At 38.3% G+C, this 18335-nt stretch overlaps 1 protein-coding gene across 1 annotated transcript in view; it reads right to left on the minus strand.

Moving 5' to 3' along the window:
* NELL2 (neural EGFL like 2) overlaps positions 1-18335 on the minus strand; it is a 149109-nt gene that overhangs the window by 93632 nt on the left and 37142 nt on the right. Inside the window, exons 6-9 of the mRNA XM_080391327.1 lie at positions 17436-17508; positions 17181-17263; positions 15990-16118; positions 14620-14722 (exon numbers count right to left, since the gene is read on the minus strand). Of these exons, the coding sequence (XP_080247453.1) occupies positions 14620-14722; positions 15990-16118; positions 17181-17263; positions 17436-17508 (388 nt within the window). The remainder of the gene's footprint in view (positions 1-14619; positions 14723-15989; positions 16119-17180; positions 17264-17435; positions 17509-18335) is intronic.

Here is an 18335-nt window from a genome sequence, read left to right on the forward strand (position 1 = left end):
TTGTTAGCCCAAAAAAGCTAAATGTCTCTATTACAATTGAAACACAAAGTCATTGCTCTGCAGTACTGCTATGATCATTTAAGAGCATCTGTGTCGTGAGCCACCTCCAACAACACTAACAGGCTCTTTAGTCACATTGGCAAGGAGTCAATCTAAAATTATGTATTCTTTCACCTGCCTCTCACATTTCCTTTATTTCCCATCAACAGCTATGGCGAAATGACATAATTCATCTATCCCCTGTGTTCTTGCTGGGTAGTCTGTAGAATTCATCTGAGCCCCAGATCGAGGGCTCAGCAATGCCTCCTTAAAGACTAAGAAAGCAATCTGAACATTGAAAAAGCACATAAAAATGCAACTAAAAACTCTGTTCACATCAGTTCAGCTGAAGCAAACACTCATGACAGATGAAGTAAAACTTTTACAGTAGGCTGCTGGACAGGGAGCCTGGGAAAGAGACTGCAACCAACCAAAGCCAGCGGACATCACACTGCACAAAGGGAGCTGTCTCCAATTAAGCAAAGATCCAATCTGGACAATGTGTTTGATGTCAGCTTCCCTTAAAAATGGCTTTATTGCTACCCACACTGCAACTTCAGCTTGGTTAAATACGGCCGCCAAAATATTTCCACTGACAGACATGCACGACTTTGGCTTTAGAGCAGTGGACCATATTCTGCTTGTTAAACAGAATTGGAATATTTTGGACTCTAAACATAGGATTTTGAAAACTTGGGCATGACTAATGTAATCAAAATGCCCACCCATTTTATGCCAAATTAACTATGGTGGCCATCCAATACTCAAGCAACTTTCACAGCAAAATGTCAAACAATAAAATCAAATGCCAAGACAAAACTCTTAGAGAGTCAAGAGAAGAAAAGTAATTAAGGTTAATAGTAATTATATGACCGCTGTACTACAATTCTATTAAAGGTTTATAAATAGCACAACAGTCTGCCAGACCAAGAGAACTTCAATGCAAACATTACATGCCCCCTTAATCCTCATAAAAGTGGGATTAGATGTTGTCTGATGGACTCCTTATGTCATCTAACCACAATAGTAGTGACATAATTGTATTTAGTGAAGGTGCAAATAGATATTGTATCAAATGCTGACAGCTACTAATGATGGGGAAATTTCTGCTTCAGTTCCACCTTCTCTCAGCTGGACTGCTGGGCTAGCTGTAAAAGGTGCTTTTCTGAAAACTTTGTTCAAAGAGAAAAATGGCAACGTGTAGAAAACTAAATGGACATCTCTGTAGAATACCTTATACTTCATGACACACATTCACAGATACAGCTATCAAAAAGCCTCAGGTCACAGGGTTTCATATGCAGGATGACATCCAACTAATTGATTAGGACTGAGTGTTGAAAGCAATGAAGATCTGCTTAAGTCCTACACACTTTTGAGTCACTATTTTAAACCTATGAGAGCTAAATAGTTATCACCCATCAGCATTTATTTACTACATAAAAAGAAGGTTGTGTTCTCTATTGTCACATTGTAAGTTAAGACTGCCCATGGACATGACAAGGCAGGACAGCTACTCCTGCAACGGAGCTCACACACGGTAACTTCCTCTGCTCCACAGAGACTTCAAACAGTGTGGGGGGTGGGAAATAAAGCATCTTATTCATCAGGATATTCTGCCCAGATTTGCCATGAAAACATAGAGTGCACCAATTATGCATCATTTTTAGAGACACGTTTCTGCATGCGACTAGTGAGATGGTTGCTTCTGCAGCCCTGTGAACACAGATCACGGTAACCATGTTTAGTAGAAGGCAAGTACCTCTGAATGGCAGCACCTTCAGAGATTTTGCCAGTCTTTCATTTGACAGCATTAAAAAACATCCTATGCAAACAGCAAAAATACTCCGTTCACTGCGAAATAGTAAATTTGGCATTTACTTGGGTGAAAAGAACTTGGAAGCAACATCTTCGTGCTCCCAAGCCACAGAGGTTCCAAACAGCTTCTGCTCCAAAAATTTACAGCTACTTCCAACAGTTGTGAGGGGTTTTGACCAAAAGCTTGTCATGTTATTTAAGCACCCACAGACTACATCCATAGGGAAGTGACTATCAGGCACCCTACAGACATTCCCATTCTCAACCAGACTCTCCTTGGCCCAGAACAATTTCCACAGACCTTTTAGCTACAGATTCTGCACCATGACTTTGCTGCACATTCCTCCCTGGTGACAGCACAACATCCTGTGACCTGGCATCATGTAGCTCCATTTCACTGCATCTGCTCTGCTCTCAAATCCAAGTGCTTTCACTTCCCCTACAGACGGCAGCCCCATGTTAATTTGCATGTTACAGTAACAACCATGTATGCCTTATCTGCATAATGGCACTGGCCAGTTTAACGCGTTTAAACATTCCCAGGAACGGATTAGTGCACAGGCAGAACACCGTATCTACTGTTGTTGCTAGATCTTCATTCTTTCGAAGCACCTGCACCCAGCTGTGCACGGGAACTGAACAGGGTTTCACACTCCCAACTCTTCCTCCACCCATTTTTGTTCCTACGTAAGGAATCGACCTATCCTCCCATCCCTCTTCTGAGACCCATCATCTCCCTCCCTCACTTCATGCAGAATGACAGGATTAGTTGGCATAATCACAAATGCTCCAGAGAACTCTACTTAATGTTCTTAAGCTAAGTCCTCAGCGTTAGTTCAGCCAAAGTTTTTTAAAGACAGACAGCATGGTAAATGCATTTTTTGAAATCTTGATTAAAGTCAGCTATGCAAATTGGCTTTCCAAATTTGTTATATACTTACTCTCAACATTGATTATCAGACAGCACTTAATCAAAAACTAATCTAAAAAAAATCAGGTGCTACCAATAGTGCTGGAAATTTTCAAAAGACAACTCTAAATAGAAACCTACTGTACATCTAACATCATGCCCCTGTTTCTCAAGGCTACTAGAAGTTACTGTTATCCATTGTGCATTCCCAAACAATACAATACTTCATATCTAAAGTCAGTTCAGGATTTGAAATAATTAAAAATGTAAAAATAGTAGCAGGAGCAGATGTTCACAGAGTCTGCTTTGTCATAGCTCATTTCTCCAGAGTGTAGCCACTGATGCCCGAAACCAGCCACAGAAAAAGCAAGCTGGAGTTCATAGCAACTGTTAATGTGATTATTCCTTTGCTGTTTGGGAACTACATCAATGAAAGAAAGCCTTAGAGTCACTGATAATTTAAAAAAGAAAACAAACCACACAAACGTAACACAACTCATATCTATGTAAACACTCTATTGTCCTCAGGGAGACCTCTCCAGACATAAGACTCAGACTCCACATGCTTGTGCAACCTGGTGTGTTTGTCTATATGGGGCTGTAGTGTATGCCAATCTCTAGGGCAGATGCAATACTTCCATTTTACTGATACATCAGCCAACTTGTTTTCTTGCTTTTATTTTGTCTACCACTACCTTTATACAGAAACCAAGAATCAGAAAATACAGATAAAACAAAGATTTCATTTTTGATTATTGCCTGTTAGCATCAAGCCTGCATAAGGCAAAGTAGAATTCTGCAATTTCAATGGCACAGAAAAGAAAAAGGTACATTTTAAATGGAATTAATTTCATTTCCAAGAAACTCAGAAATTACTGGAATGAGTTAAATAGCATTAAGACAAAACACTCAATGAATTTTATGAAGCCAGTTCTCAACAGTTTTAATTTTTTTCAAACTCAAAAACACGAGTTAAAAACAGCAGTTTACATTGATAAACATTTCCATTTGTTATCAGTATATTATGAGTAAACACCTTGTTTTCATTAATTGCAGAGACCTAGTATGGGTATTTGGTAGCATTATAAAGGAACAGAGGAATTACGATGATCAAACTTGACAGATAAGACATTTGGGGTGTTACTCTGCCAAGAACAAGTACTATCTTTCCCATGGAATAATCTGGTTTTGTTAGAGGGAACTTTATTGGGATTGAGAAAATGAATCCATCACCCTTTGCTTGTGATCACATCACCTCAACACATGGGGAATACTTCAGTATCTCCATGAGAAATGCGAGGAGCAAATAACCATAATGCTAGCAATGTGCCCTGAAGACACAAAATAACCTTATCACAATGTTGAATTAAATTGAAAAGTCAAATTAGCTTCTCCTTCCCCCTCCCTGTAAATTCTATCGTTCTAAGAGCTAGAACAATGGGAGTAAAATATCTTAAGAAAAAAGAAACATTTTTCCCTCAAGTCTTCAATAAATATCAGCAACGCAGTGCATCCATTTCCTGGAGGACACAATTCTGAATATGAAACCAAGACTTAGCCCACACTGCCAACAGCTCCAAGCCAGAGCTCATGAACACCTAGCCAGAAGTGTACAGTCACACCTGAGAGAGAAGCCTGACAGGACAATGACTCATTTATTTTAGTTTTCCCTCACTCCCCCCATATTTTTGGCTCTATATTTAGCATCTTATCTCTTCCCTCACACTCCAAACTGCCAAATCCTGCAGGACAGAGGACTGCCTTTCATGTGTACAGTAGCTAGACCGATAGGTCTTCACAACAGCAGGTTTTAAAGCTACCTTAATATAAGCAATTACTAGCAATAGAAGTACAGGTCCTTAAATAAATTTGCTTACTGTATCTCCCTCCTTGCAAGTCAACCATGGTCTGCTAAGAACCGCAGTCCAAAACACAGCATCCCATTTATTTCACAGTACGACCTTCACAATTTGGGGGGCAAAAAAATGCAAAGGCTATCATTCTCCAAAGGAAGAGTTTCTTCTGTAATGCAAAACATTTTGTTTCAACAGCTACCTTAGGATTTCATTTAACAGACCTTGATATCTGTCCACATATGTTTAGATGATGTTAGACTTCAAAACATGGAACTTTATTGGAAAGAATGAAGGACAGGGCGCTCTTGCTGTCTGTCATCAATTGTCAGCAAGAAAGAAGAATGATTGGGACTTGCTGTAAACAGTACTGGTAAATAGCCTCCCAGATGACTAAAGACTGTTGCAAGGTACACACAGACTAGCTTTCAGAGTACAGAAAGATGAGGATTTTTAATCTGTTTGCTCACACTATAAGAATCAATCCATTACTTCCACTGAGTTTTCATGGGGCTCAAGATGTCACATTGGAAACGGGAGCAAAGGTGCAAATGTGTGAATCAAGATGGTTGAACTGATGCATAAAAATAAGGATGTGAATCCTTTATTTATTTATATGTTTATTTTAATTTTCTATTTTTAAAATGCATTCATTTATTCCTACATTTATTTACAGCACCTCTGCAATAAAATTTTGCAAAATTATAAAATGAAAAATTTGTCAGTAGATGCTTACATCATACCACCAACCCTACACACACAGAGCCACAGACAACCAAGGAAAAGATTTAAGCATTTTTGAAGTCATATGCTACTACTATTAAGAACCTTGTCTGAGAAATTCCCAACAGTCGTATGCAAGATTGTTATCTCTTCTATGCTATACTCAGATTTAATTTCTCATTTATGTGCCCTGAGGATCTAAAAAGTTTCCGGATATAGCATGATGAAAACATCTATGAAACAAGCAGATGAGGACAGTATGAGAAAGGACTGTTAGGCCATATCTGCTGAGATTTCAGTTCTAAAGTTGTATCTCACATGGGACAAAGTGGCCAATATTGGAAGGCAAATATATTTTATGAGCTGACAAATGTAGAAACAGTGATCAATAACAGCCTGGAGGTCTATACATCACACTTCAGATATCTGCAAGTGATGGCTAAGAGAAGTAAACCAAGCAGTAAAACATTTAAACCACTACATGTTTCCACTAAAAAATTTCAAGCTTCTGCAGTCCAAAAGACTGAAAGCCACTGGTTTAGAAGTCATTATGTTTACAAAAAGACAAATAAAGGGCAACAGTTTACATCATTTTATATTAATCTCCCTGAATCAACTTCACTCATATTTTACCATTCCTTCCTTAGACTGCCAGGGAAATAAGATCATATTATTGACAGTTTTGTGGTGGGAGTTTTTCGGTATCTTATTTATTAAGTTTCAGCCTTCACAACCTTCCCATTTTTTCACTTCACATGAACAGGCACAGTCAGAAAACTGTATGTGTGCCTTCTTTTACACTCCCACTGGCCCCTACCAGTGTCTCCCCCAGGCCAGCTTTTCATCCAGGTGACCCTTTTCAACATGGCAATCCTGTTATGATTAAGACTATGTTGGGTGCAAACTGGCCTTTCACTCAGGTCACAACAAGCCATGAATCTTGTTTGCTTGGCTGGGTCTTGGTATTTTGTTCTATCCAGCTCCATGAAGCTCCGCCGCCAACTTCCTATCTATGACCTTGCCCAAAAAGTGCAGTTTGGGGTTTCCAGCTAAAGTCAAGTTCTGCTCTTTTCAGCACACATGCCCATTAAAGATCATTGTTACCGGTACTACAAAAATTTGCAAGACCTACAGACGAAAAGCTCCAGGCAGAAACTAGAACATCAGCTACAAGCTGCTGATTTGGCAATCTGCTCTTGGTTATGGGACAAAAAAAGAACAACAAAACAACAAGAAAAAAAACTAATTAAACAAAACAAACAAAAAAACCCCAAACCACAAACCCACATTCCAATGATGCAGGTGCAGAGTGACATTAGCACACCACTGGTGAGAACAAACATATTGAAATCAATGCACAGCCATGTGATGTGAACACCCACATATCCTAGGTGATTTTTAGAATTATAAATAGAACTAGAAAATTTTTATTATTTCATAGCCACCTGACTATGCAAATTCTGGTGAATCAGAATTACTAATGTCAGGGTAGTAACTTATTAGAGACTGGAACTGCCAATCTGTCCACTCCCAGTTGTCTGAAAGCCACAATATTCATCTCTAACATATGTTAATGTTTTATTTGCACTGGAAATAAACTAAAATAATAATAACAATAATACGCTGCAGGTATTTCATATTTTGTGAACTCCCTGGTAAGAACATAATAATAAAAGAATGGAAAAAATAGGTTCTTTTCCCAGACAGTCTTGACAAAATAGTTTATAAGAAGAGCAGGGGAGAGCAGAGCATGGCCTATAGCAAAATTTCCCATGTAAAAAAAATATTTTTAATTCACTACCAATAAAATTACCAATATTATGTTTTCAATTTCTTCTTTAGTGCAGATTGCTACATATTCAGTGTAATGTATTTTAATGAATAAGGATTTTCTTAAGCATACTTCATTTTAGAATTCATTCCTCAGGCATACAGTAAGATTAAAACTAGATGACTTTACCATTAACTGGAATTCTCCTCATATACTGATACATTGCCTCCAGTTCTAGAATCTTTCAGTGGAATTCCACAATGCATGGGGTCCAGAACAGCTAAAAAGCCACTTGCCTAGGAGGAAGCCACACTTTGATGCATGAAAAGTCTGACTGAGGCACAGTGCACCGACTCCCCCAGTCCTCCTCTGCTAACATGGAACAACAGAATTTAAAGGACATGGGGAAGGAGGAAAGGAAATGTAAGGAGCAAAATATTCTGAGAAGTCCAATTACTATAAGCTGAATTTCAATTTACTGTAAGCTATATTTTAATTTACACAGAACCACAGATATACAAGAAATGAGTTTCCTGCTCAGAAGGGAACCATAAATGAAAGACTCAGGATTTCCCTTCTGACGGCATTACACTGCCCAGCTTTCAAAGAACAAAGGTCATTGGAGACTATAAGCTCTGCACTAAAAATCCCCTGATAACTCTGCCATCAGATATATCACATATATACATCAAACATATTTCTATGGTATGAGTAGTTTGAAAATTTCTATAGCTTCACCATAGAAAAACATAGGAGAGACCAAGCATCTAGGGTCAAGGGTGAGATTGCCTACCAAAGCCAAGGGGAGTCTTCCCACTGTCTTCAGCTGGCTTTGAGTTCAGCACAGGAAAGGCCCCAAAACATCCTTAAAAGTGTCCCAATCCTCAGCTTCCTGAGAAGCCTATACTTTCTAAAGAGAAGGATCTCAGATCTTCCCAACATGCGCAAACTCCTGATGGAAGGGAACAAAGAAGAGAGAGCCAGACTGTTCTCAGTGGCGCCCAGTGACAGGACAAGATGCAATGGGCAGGAATTTAAACAAGAAAATCCATTTGGACACAAGAAAGCACTTTTTTACTGTGAGGGTGACCGAACGCTGGCACAGGTTGCCCAGAGAGGTTGTGGAGTCTCCATCTGTGTAGATATTCAAAAGCTGTCTGGATACAGTCTTGGACAGCCTGCTCTAGGTGACCCTGCTGGGGGGCTGGACCAGGTGACCTCCAGAGACCCCTTTCCACCTCAACCCTTCTGTGAGACTCAGAGTGTAGGAGCTATGCAGGATTCACAAATGATACATACATCAATTATGCTTTTTCACTACAGCTTTGTAAATCTAAAATAGCTCTACTGATTTTATTGACCTACATGAGGTCAAGGATACTTTTCCCTTCAGAAATACGTCTTTAGATAAATTATTTGTGTCCTATTTCTAAATGAATATAAATACTGTCTTTCTTTTGAAGACACAGAGTTGCTGAAGTAATAAAATGGTATAAACGGGCAGTAAAGTACAGTGTAATTCATCTCGGTAGTACAAGTGTGTATATAGTGCTTTTTATGTGTCATTACAGTGTGATACTATCATTGTGTGTGATTCAAAGTCCTAAGAAGTAAGATTGATGCAAATCACTTCAGCATAGAAGATCCAGAAAGCAGAGGCTGAATGGACACTATTCTGCTAAATGCTAAATCATCTTCAGAAGTTCCGCATCCTGACTGCAGGAAGCTATAATAAATAACATGCGTCTAGGAAATAATACAGTGCTGGCTATATTCCAGGCATCTTATAGTACTATTCTGAAGTAGGCTAATTTATCTGACTTTTCCTATTTAAAAAAATCTTAAAATAACAGAAATTATGCTCTATTTGCACTTGTATCTTTAAAAAGCCACACATAAATATTTATTTTTTTATTTTAAAAAATATTTATAATATTTTGCATTAGCCAGAATGTTGCTTCTCCTTTATGTAGTGTGCATTTCTTAAAAAAACCTATGATTAAATGACTAATCATTACTTCACTGCTAAAAACTGCCTCGTCTTCCTCCAGTACTGCCCGCTCTGTCTCCCTGAGCCTGCTGAATGTCCTGCAGCCCTCAGATTCGTGCCGTGTCCCAGCCAGCCTGCTGCAGCAGCATTTTGGTTTCCAGGCTGGCCCTTCTTCTGATTTACTGCAAGGGTAACACGGCATGTTCAGTCAGTGCTCACTAATCCTGTCATTCAATCAGTTCTCTGAGCTGCAGCCTCTCCTCTGTGCCACACTGAACGAAGGAGAAGCTCCTCCAGCACCTGGATGAACAAGGCGGGGGCTGGCATGCCACCCTGCTACTGATGGACATCACCTGAGGTAAGATGGTGTCACTCCTTCAGCCCAGAAAAAAGGTGGCAATTTTGCAAAAGATGAAATTTAGTGAGCAGCACAGGCTTAAGTCCATAATACTTCAATCCACCTGGATAAATGATGGATTTCAGAGGAAGCTTAATCAATATCCCTTAAGTTTCTAAATAAATTTTTTACACTCTTGATGATGGTCAATTGCTGTGCAAATGAGTAGCAGACGGGCTTTCACAGCTTCTCTCTGTGATCTGGAGCTTGCAGAAGAGTGTGTTTACTCTGGGGGAAAAAACAGTGTTTCATGAAGAGCAAGAAGGGAAATCCCCTTGATTTTAATTATAAAATTAAAAGTTTCTGTAAACTAGCAATACAGATCACTGCATCTGAAACCCATGCATGTTATAAGAGCTACCACATCCATATTTGTGTTTAATTTTGTTCAAAAATCCTTTCCGGGTTATATAACCCCTTTACACACTCACTCTCCACACCTGCTAGCGACAGCAGTGTGAGCTGATCCAGTACAGTCCTATGCTTCACACAGTTGCTTAAAATATTTGTGTTAGAGTGCAGATTTGGTTACAATGAACCAGAAAACCATCAAACGTCCTGTTTCACAAAAAAAGCAAGTGCATGGAAAAATCACAGCCCGCAGATTTGAGCATAATGGCTCAGACTTTAACCTCCATTGCAATATTTTAGGATAGACTTAAATATTTTGGAATTAGGTCTGTAAGTATCTTCAGCGTCACTGCAAGGAGGACAGTGATGCGAAGAGAGCAGTTTCTTCCTGGAGATAAGTCTTTGGTAATGGGAACTATTACTGCACCAGGTACTGGTACAAATATCACTTCTGGCCTTAAAGAAAATGAAAATCAGCTAGTTTGTTAAAAATACACTGGCTCCATTTAAAAAAAAAAAAAAAAGCATATATCACATAGCTATTGGAAGTGATGCCTTAGTATTATCACACTGACTAATAAAAATGTTACCATAAAAAGATTTGCTGACCAAGTACCAATTGCCTCAGCTACTAAGACATTGGCAGTCCTTCCACAATTCACTTAAAATAAATGAACTCGTCCTTGTACTTCTTAAGCCAAGTCCGTGGTCTAAAGCAATACTTTATAGGGTCAGTAGGGGAGCTTAATCTCTCCCTGATTCGTATCAGTGCCTATCACCACATAATGCATTTGTCTCTGCAAAGGAGAAAAGAGTTTAATGATCTCTTGCACATACCTTCTCAGATAGGTTCAAAATTGCATTGGGAATCAAAAAGAAAGTAGTCTCTGCCTTCCAGCTCCAAACAATTCTACACAGAAAGCTCCCATTGATCTAAAATGTATGCTCTGGTAGCTGGACTGAATTTTGTGTTGAATAGCTTGTCTGCAGTTGAAGCATATATCCAACATGCTGGCCAATTTATGTGCCTTGGAAGACTGTTGGTCCTTTTAGCCCATTACAGCTAATAGAAACACAATGATAATTTGCATGCATTGCCATTCCTTATGCTACCAGCATCGACCTTCACACAAGACAATACAGAACAAGTCGTCTGAAAGTCCTCAAACAAAGGTACAGAGTCAGGGGAGAAGGTCAGGGTTTGAGTTGTCAGGTTTTTTTTCTTTGGGCTCAAAGAAGAACCAAAGTCAAAGCAATAACGGTTAAAAAAGAAATCTACAACGTTCCTTACTAAGTGTTCTTCCCTGAACTTAAACATTTAAGAAAAACATGAAGTGTCAGTTGTGGTGAAATTTCTAAAACATTGAAAATGTCATCAAATGAGATACAACAAAGCTGCACTGTCCAGTATGTAAAGCTGAAGTTCAGTTCCTAGAACCTGGCAGTGTGGTAGGCGCCCACAAGTCTCCTAGCATAACTGCTTGATGTCAGAATCAGGCTTAAAAATCTGGCACTTTCCATTCTTATCTGACATACCTGATATGCATTACAGTAACTGATGGAAAGATTAACCTCACAGCTTTAGCTGTCTGAAAGTTTGGTATCTAATCTCATCGCCTGGGCTCCCTATACAGTGCATGGAAACAGGCATCCACCCCCAGAAGGCAATTCGTCCCATCCCTTCCAGCCCCTCTCAGCACCAAGCGCCCTCTGGAGATGCCAGTCTCCTTCACTGGCTATCAAGAGAGCCTCACTGGTGATGTCTGTAACTAGTAAATGAAACGCAACAGGTAAATGAAACAATACATGACAACAGCCTTCAGAGCACTTGATGACAGTCTGTACTCCTCCATGCAGTTTAAGCATTAGCACACATCATGGCCCCATTTTGACCTCTACCAGCCAACATGCTCTGAAGCAAGGCCAGGCACGGCTGGGGGGACAGCGCTGATCAGAGCCCATACCTACTCAGCCATATGGATGCAGATACTCTGTTCAGGGGGAAGGGGAAAAAAGTTTAGCCATGTAGATAAGAGCCAGAAGTGCCACCTAGCCCTCAGGGCCACAGGACTGTGCCTGTCCTATTTTATTTACTACTATAATTGAAGCCACTTCAGATTATATTCCCAAATTCTACATGTCTAAAGACATGCAGAATGAACCCATCCTCAATCACTCAGAGGGTGGGGGGAAGAAAAAAAGAAGAAAAAAATAAAACAAAAAACCTGGGAAGTCTGCTTGTGGTCACTTAAGTGCTATACACTTCTATTCATCTATGCCAGTTGTCATTAAATCAGACACACCCCCTGCTCTTTTGATGACCGGTGGCTTTGTTCAAACACCAGCAGAAGAAAGCAAGAAGCATGGAGGGAAGCACTCAGCGCTGGGTGAGATGCAGCCACAGGGCTGACACAGCTACCACTGCCTGGGCAGTTCTACTCACACAACAGTTTGGCAGAAACGGCCCATCACCTGGTATAAGGTACCACAAATACCAGGAAGGACACACAGATATCCATACAAGTTTTGTCTTGAAGCAAGCACTAAACCCAGCTAAAGAACAGTGTGTTAGGCAGCACTTTCTCTCAGCATTTATGACCAAATGTCCAATACTAAGGTTAGTGGTTCTGTGAGCAACAAATCCTAATTAGATCTTTTCCCAATTATAAGCCATCTGTGTTCACTCTGCATTATTTAGTCAGATGCTACACCCTCTGATACTGTTCTAAGAATTGAAAATGAAAAAGTTATTCTCAGAATCTATCCAAATGGAGGAAATCTGCTTTGACCCCTCCATCAAGAACTGTGGTCATCAAGCATACTGACCTCAATCAGCTCAGACCTGGAGCTGAAGACACCAAGAAGACAGGATACAGCTAGCATATAAATATATATATATATATATATATATATATGAACTCAGTGACAACTCAGCATTTCCACCAAACCGGCCTGGAGAATAAGTGAGGGTCCTGCAGTCTCCATCGCCTCTAACTTCTACTCTTTAATCTCTTTCACTGGAATTTAACTATCTTGTCAATGGGACTCCAATTTACACTCTCCATCCTTTCGTTCCAGGGATTTGGCCACTTTAAAAGTTGTTTGATTTTTTTATTAAAAAAAAGCATTTTAAATAACCTACATGAAATTAGGAATAATTTTTCAAAAGCAATTTTGATATATATTTTTTGATCTAATCATTTTTGGGGAGTTTTTCACAAGAGTTACATGTGTGCATGTTAGGTATAATTTGAATCACGTACTGGCATCAAATTAACAACACTGGAAGCTAAAAGGCTTTTGATAATATTAAGAATATCAAAAAGACAATATCAGAGTAAACTTCACAGTGTGCTGCACCAGAACTGCATCTTAATTGGAGTAAGCAGCAATGCCTTATGACAAGGTCAATGTCCATAAGTTCATTGACATTTCTTGACCTTTGTCAAGACTCCCAATAAAAAACAACTTCATAAGAATTCATATGATGTGACCACTTTCCCACTAACATCTGGATGGAGAATTCCCAACTCTTACAGGTAGTGCATTCCAAAAACGTACTTCAGAGGATCAGGTTTTCAAACTCTGCCAACATGGTCAAAGATTCAAACAGAGGCTTGAACTCCACACATCTCACATCCCTGAGCCATCTAATATGCATTGAAATTCTGTGTAGCTGGATAAAAAAAAAGTATTTGAATTCTCATTTCCTCTCAATTAGAATTAATCTACTTGAGTAAGTTAATAAGGTTTCATAAAATGGGATGGTTTGTGTAACTTTAACACAATTAAATATTAATAAACTCCTGTGGGAGCAAGATCAATGGAGTACAAAACGTCTTCCTGAATTTTATCTTACAACATGTCATTTCAACCAGTTATATATTTCTCTATACTCTGTAAGGAGTTTTACACAGCAGCAGAAGACTGATGAAACCACACAGAAAAATCTCAATATTTACAGAATAAAGAAGCATGTGCATCTCATGCTTAATTTCAAGAATGGATTCCACCATAGCCTAAAATAAATAACCATCACATATGTAATACACATCCATAATCAACCTGAAATATTACATAAAGTCCATCTAGATAGTGATTAACCTAAAATTCCCCTTCTCTGGCCCTATCTGCAACAAAATCAAAATGCTATAAAACCAAAAAGTAATCACCTGTCTTAAATGACAATATTGAATTACCTCTATCCAGTTTCCTGCATAATTCTGTCTGACCTTTTGCGAAAGAACATTTCTAGGTGCCTGGGTTTTGCTGGTCTCTTGGGTCTAGTATGAGTTTTCTCTTCCCTTAATTACAGAAGAAGAATCATAAATCTGAACCTCCATTTCTAGCACTACAGCATAAGGTTGAAAGTACATCCTTCTTGTGGTAGAGGTGTTAGAAACACTGGTCAAAACAAACACCAGGCAATCATTTTTGAATTTCTAGCAATTTGGTCTGAAAGATAGACTATGGAAGTCTGCAAAAAGATTCTTAAATAACTTCTTTTCTTTTTAAACACTGATAAAATGTCTATGCATTAAAAAAGAAAAAATCACTAAAATAAAACAAAATATCCACACCTGAAAAACTGAAAACTTCTGACTATCAATTTCCCAAAATATTTCAGAGAAGTCTAAGTTCCCCAATTCCTCAACTCAATTATTTAATTCCCTGACCAATTCTTTCCCTGATACGTTTACAGAAAGCTTCAGTTTCTTTACAGATTTCAAAATACTCATTAGAAGGAAGCACCACAGTAAAACTTACATTGACATTCTTTGCAGCACTTGCCATCCACATACGCCAGGGCAGAGTTAAGCGGGCAGTCAGAGAGGGGGCAAATCAAAGCCTCGCACTGCACAGTACCATTCTAGAAGAACAAAAGGTGTTTAACTGGTACTTATATTTAGCAAGAGCAGAGATGTTCTCAAACACAGGAACTTAAAGACCTATTTTTAACTGCAATGAACTCTCTAACTACACCCAAAAAGACATTTTAACATATTTATTTTAATAACAAGAACAGAAACTATACCTTTAGAATATCATGCATACAATCTTCTAGACATGTATGATGTGTTCTTTGAAATGGTAATGAATAAATATTTAATTTTTTTAGAGGCAAATCTATTTGGAGGTAAAACATTCTGTCAATCAGCAGCAAATTGACAGATCACCGTGAAATAACAACCTCACAGAACAATACTCAGCTTTCTGAATTTTACATAAGAGACAATACACTTCTAAAAGGTAATAATATCACAGCTGCAAGAAAAATCTAAGACAAAAATACGTAATGCATTTAACACTAAATTTTAAATAACTATCAAGGAGATTTGATACCATGGACTAAGTCTTCTTCTCATCAACCACAGAACATTAAAAAGAAAGTTAATATCTCTCCAGAAATATAAAGATCAAAATCATATTAAGTTTGAGGAGAACCATTCAGCAAATTATAGATAGCAAATCAATCTAAGGTACAGTACAGACAACAGCAGCTTTTCCACTAATTTCTAATGGCTTTTGGTTTAGGCATTTAATGAGTTAAAATGGAATTAATGAGTTTTACATGTATGGACAGTAACAAAGATGCCATAGTCTGGTACCTGAAAGGATACTTGCAATCAGTTCTGGAATTGTGATACCTTTGGGAATCTTCCATCCACGCAACAAATCTTTTTCATTTGCGATATAACAGAGCATGCATATGACCCTGACATTTTCCTCTTTATTGCTTACTGAGATGTAACCAAAGGCAACCAAAGGGAATCAGACACAAGGAATCTATTAAATCATTTGCTAAGAGAATGTCTGTGTTTATAGTGATGAAAAGCAGGGAATTAATTACCCAGAGAATGCAACCCAGTGCATGGGAATAATATGACACCTAAGTATACTGCATAACATCTGTGTATGGTGACATGAAATATAGTAGAGCTACACATGTTGGCGCTACTGAAACAATAGGAAAATGTATTTAATAATAATATCCCTTAGATTTAGAACAGGTTTTCTAGCACTTTGTTTTTACTGCCTAGCATACACTTGGAAGTATTCTTATTATTTGCCTCAATAAAACTGTAATCAGAGGAAACACTAGAGTTCCTGAGTCACGACTCAAATAGTAGCCATACCATGCAAGTGCAGTTCTTGCAGCCATCCGTCCAGGATTCAAACTCTCTATAAGTCATGCCTTTCATTGTGCAGGTCCTTTCACAGTAGCACTGATCCAACTTGTTCATTCTCTGCTCAGCTTGGGACAACTGTATATACAATTCACAAAAAAAAGTTTTGAATTTATAAGTGGTTGTCACATTAATATAAACATGATTGAAATTGTCCCCCTTATTATCAAGCATGTGGATGAGAGAATACATGATGGGAAATGCAGTCAAAGATAATAAAACAATTATTGTCAAATACAATACGATTAAACCATCAGCCATTCAGAGATGGAAATTAAGAAGCAAGGCATGATGCACTTCATCTTTCTCTAACATCAGGGACATCATGAAACAAACCGAGTAGGTTAAGATGGGTATGGCCCCTGGTTTCTCAATTTTGTATGTGTGAACTGACCAAGAATCTTGCTTTACATAAACTACTCGCAGATATTAGGTTATGCACAAAAGACCTGAATCTGAGTAGAGTGGCAAAATTGGAGGTAAAGCTCAAAATCAACCTGTTATCAATTTTTTTTCTCCACTTCAACCAAGGCATCTTTAACATTTGTGTATCAAATCAGCCAGGTAACAGCATTCCATCAGACATCTAAAGAACTGACATTTAAAACCACAAGACCAGTCTATGTTCACTGGCCAGCATGAATGCCTTTGGTGTGATATTCTAGGGGGAAAAAAAGAAGAAAATTCTGCTTTGGATTTCTAATTCATTGTCTTGCATGTATTTTGTCTGAACATGCCTTTGGCAGCTCAGATCTAGAAAAGTCTTGAACCAGTAAGTCTTGCTGCAATAAGCACTAAGCACAGTAATTTAGTTTGTTCTAGGTTTATTGACTTGTTAGCCTAATAGACAGAGCTTGAACATCTATGAGCCCTTTCCTAACTCAGGGATTTGGATTCTGTTTACTACTAAAAGCTATGATTCTATAAAAATATTAAAACATAAGAAAGCTCTCTAAACTGGGAATTTTTATGTATAGACACTAGGCACAGATATAGAAATACAAACGTATAAATATACCATGCAGGGACGTTCCACATACACCCACATGCACATACCCATATATGCACAAATAATCTAAAAAGAGCAATTAAAACCTAAGTCCTCATTTTTCCCATGCTATGACTCTCAGTAAACACTACCTTAGCTGATGTTTTGGCTAAAATGTCCTGCAGTTCCATAATTTTCTGCACAAGTCCATGGAAGTCATTACAAGTCGGGCACGCTAGAGTAACAAAATATGTATATTAATTTTTTTAAAGTATTAACAATAGGTTCAATCATGTCAAAGCTGAAAACCAGTACACGGAAACTCATGGTTTTAAGAAACCTTGTAGGACAGAAAGTAGGTACAGAGCACACCTTTCATTTTATAGTATAAGAATTAATAGACTTACTGCGATTAAGATCTGGGCATTGAGAAATAAAACCTTGAGGCATGACAAGCAATTGCACATCTTGCATTATGCCCTATATATAAGTGGAGAAAAAAAAAAGGGGTTACATTATTTTTACCTGTCAAAATTGTGTTTTCCATTCACCATGTAAAACACTAAAGCCCACACAGAAAAACTGCCAGATAAAAACAATACTTATGAATACACAGCCTCTTCTCCAGACCCAATGCAATGATCGAAGAATAAACAGAAAATAAAATAGATAGATGTACAAATACAGACATACTGAATCATTTTTAAAGACACAGGATTAAATGTCAAGATGTAATTATTGGTAAGAGTTCGGTTGTTTTGAATTCACTGTTATTTTTAGTTAGCCATTGCAGAAAAGCTTGAAAATGACCTTTAAAAGTAATTTGAAAACCAGCTGCAGTTTCAGTTACTTTGAAACACTCTTTTAAATAAAATGCAAATTTTTTGCTAAACTCTGTCAAATAGAAGTGAAGATTAAAGAAACTTGAGTCAGGAAAAACACATTCATGCAAACCCTTTACGATCTCGAAGGGGATCTTTCCATAAAGCATGCAGAAAGCTGAGAAACTACATGTTTGCTACACAATTGCAGAGCTGCACCTTAGCAAGAACTTGGGGGAAGTTTAGCATGAAATTCAACTACGCCACCTGCAAAGGGCCAGTTTCACCCAGAAGAATAGATGCCACGCTTGCAGGCAGAATTTATATGCATCTTTAGTCATTAAGGTATAATTAGTAGCCACTTTGCTGCTCTCTAAAAGCAAAGGCCAAAGCACAATTTCAAAGTGAGCCATCCTATCATATTCACTCCAGATGTTCCTTTCACCCATGACTCCCTCCCTGCATCTCCAAAACTCCTTCTTATGA

This window comes from Falco punctatus, assembly GCF_963210335.1.
Source record: "Falco punctatus genome assembly, chromosome: 6".
NCBI classification, from domain to species: domain Eukaryota; kingdom Metazoa; phylum Chordata; class Aves; order Falconiformes; family Falconidae; genus Falco; species Falco punctatus.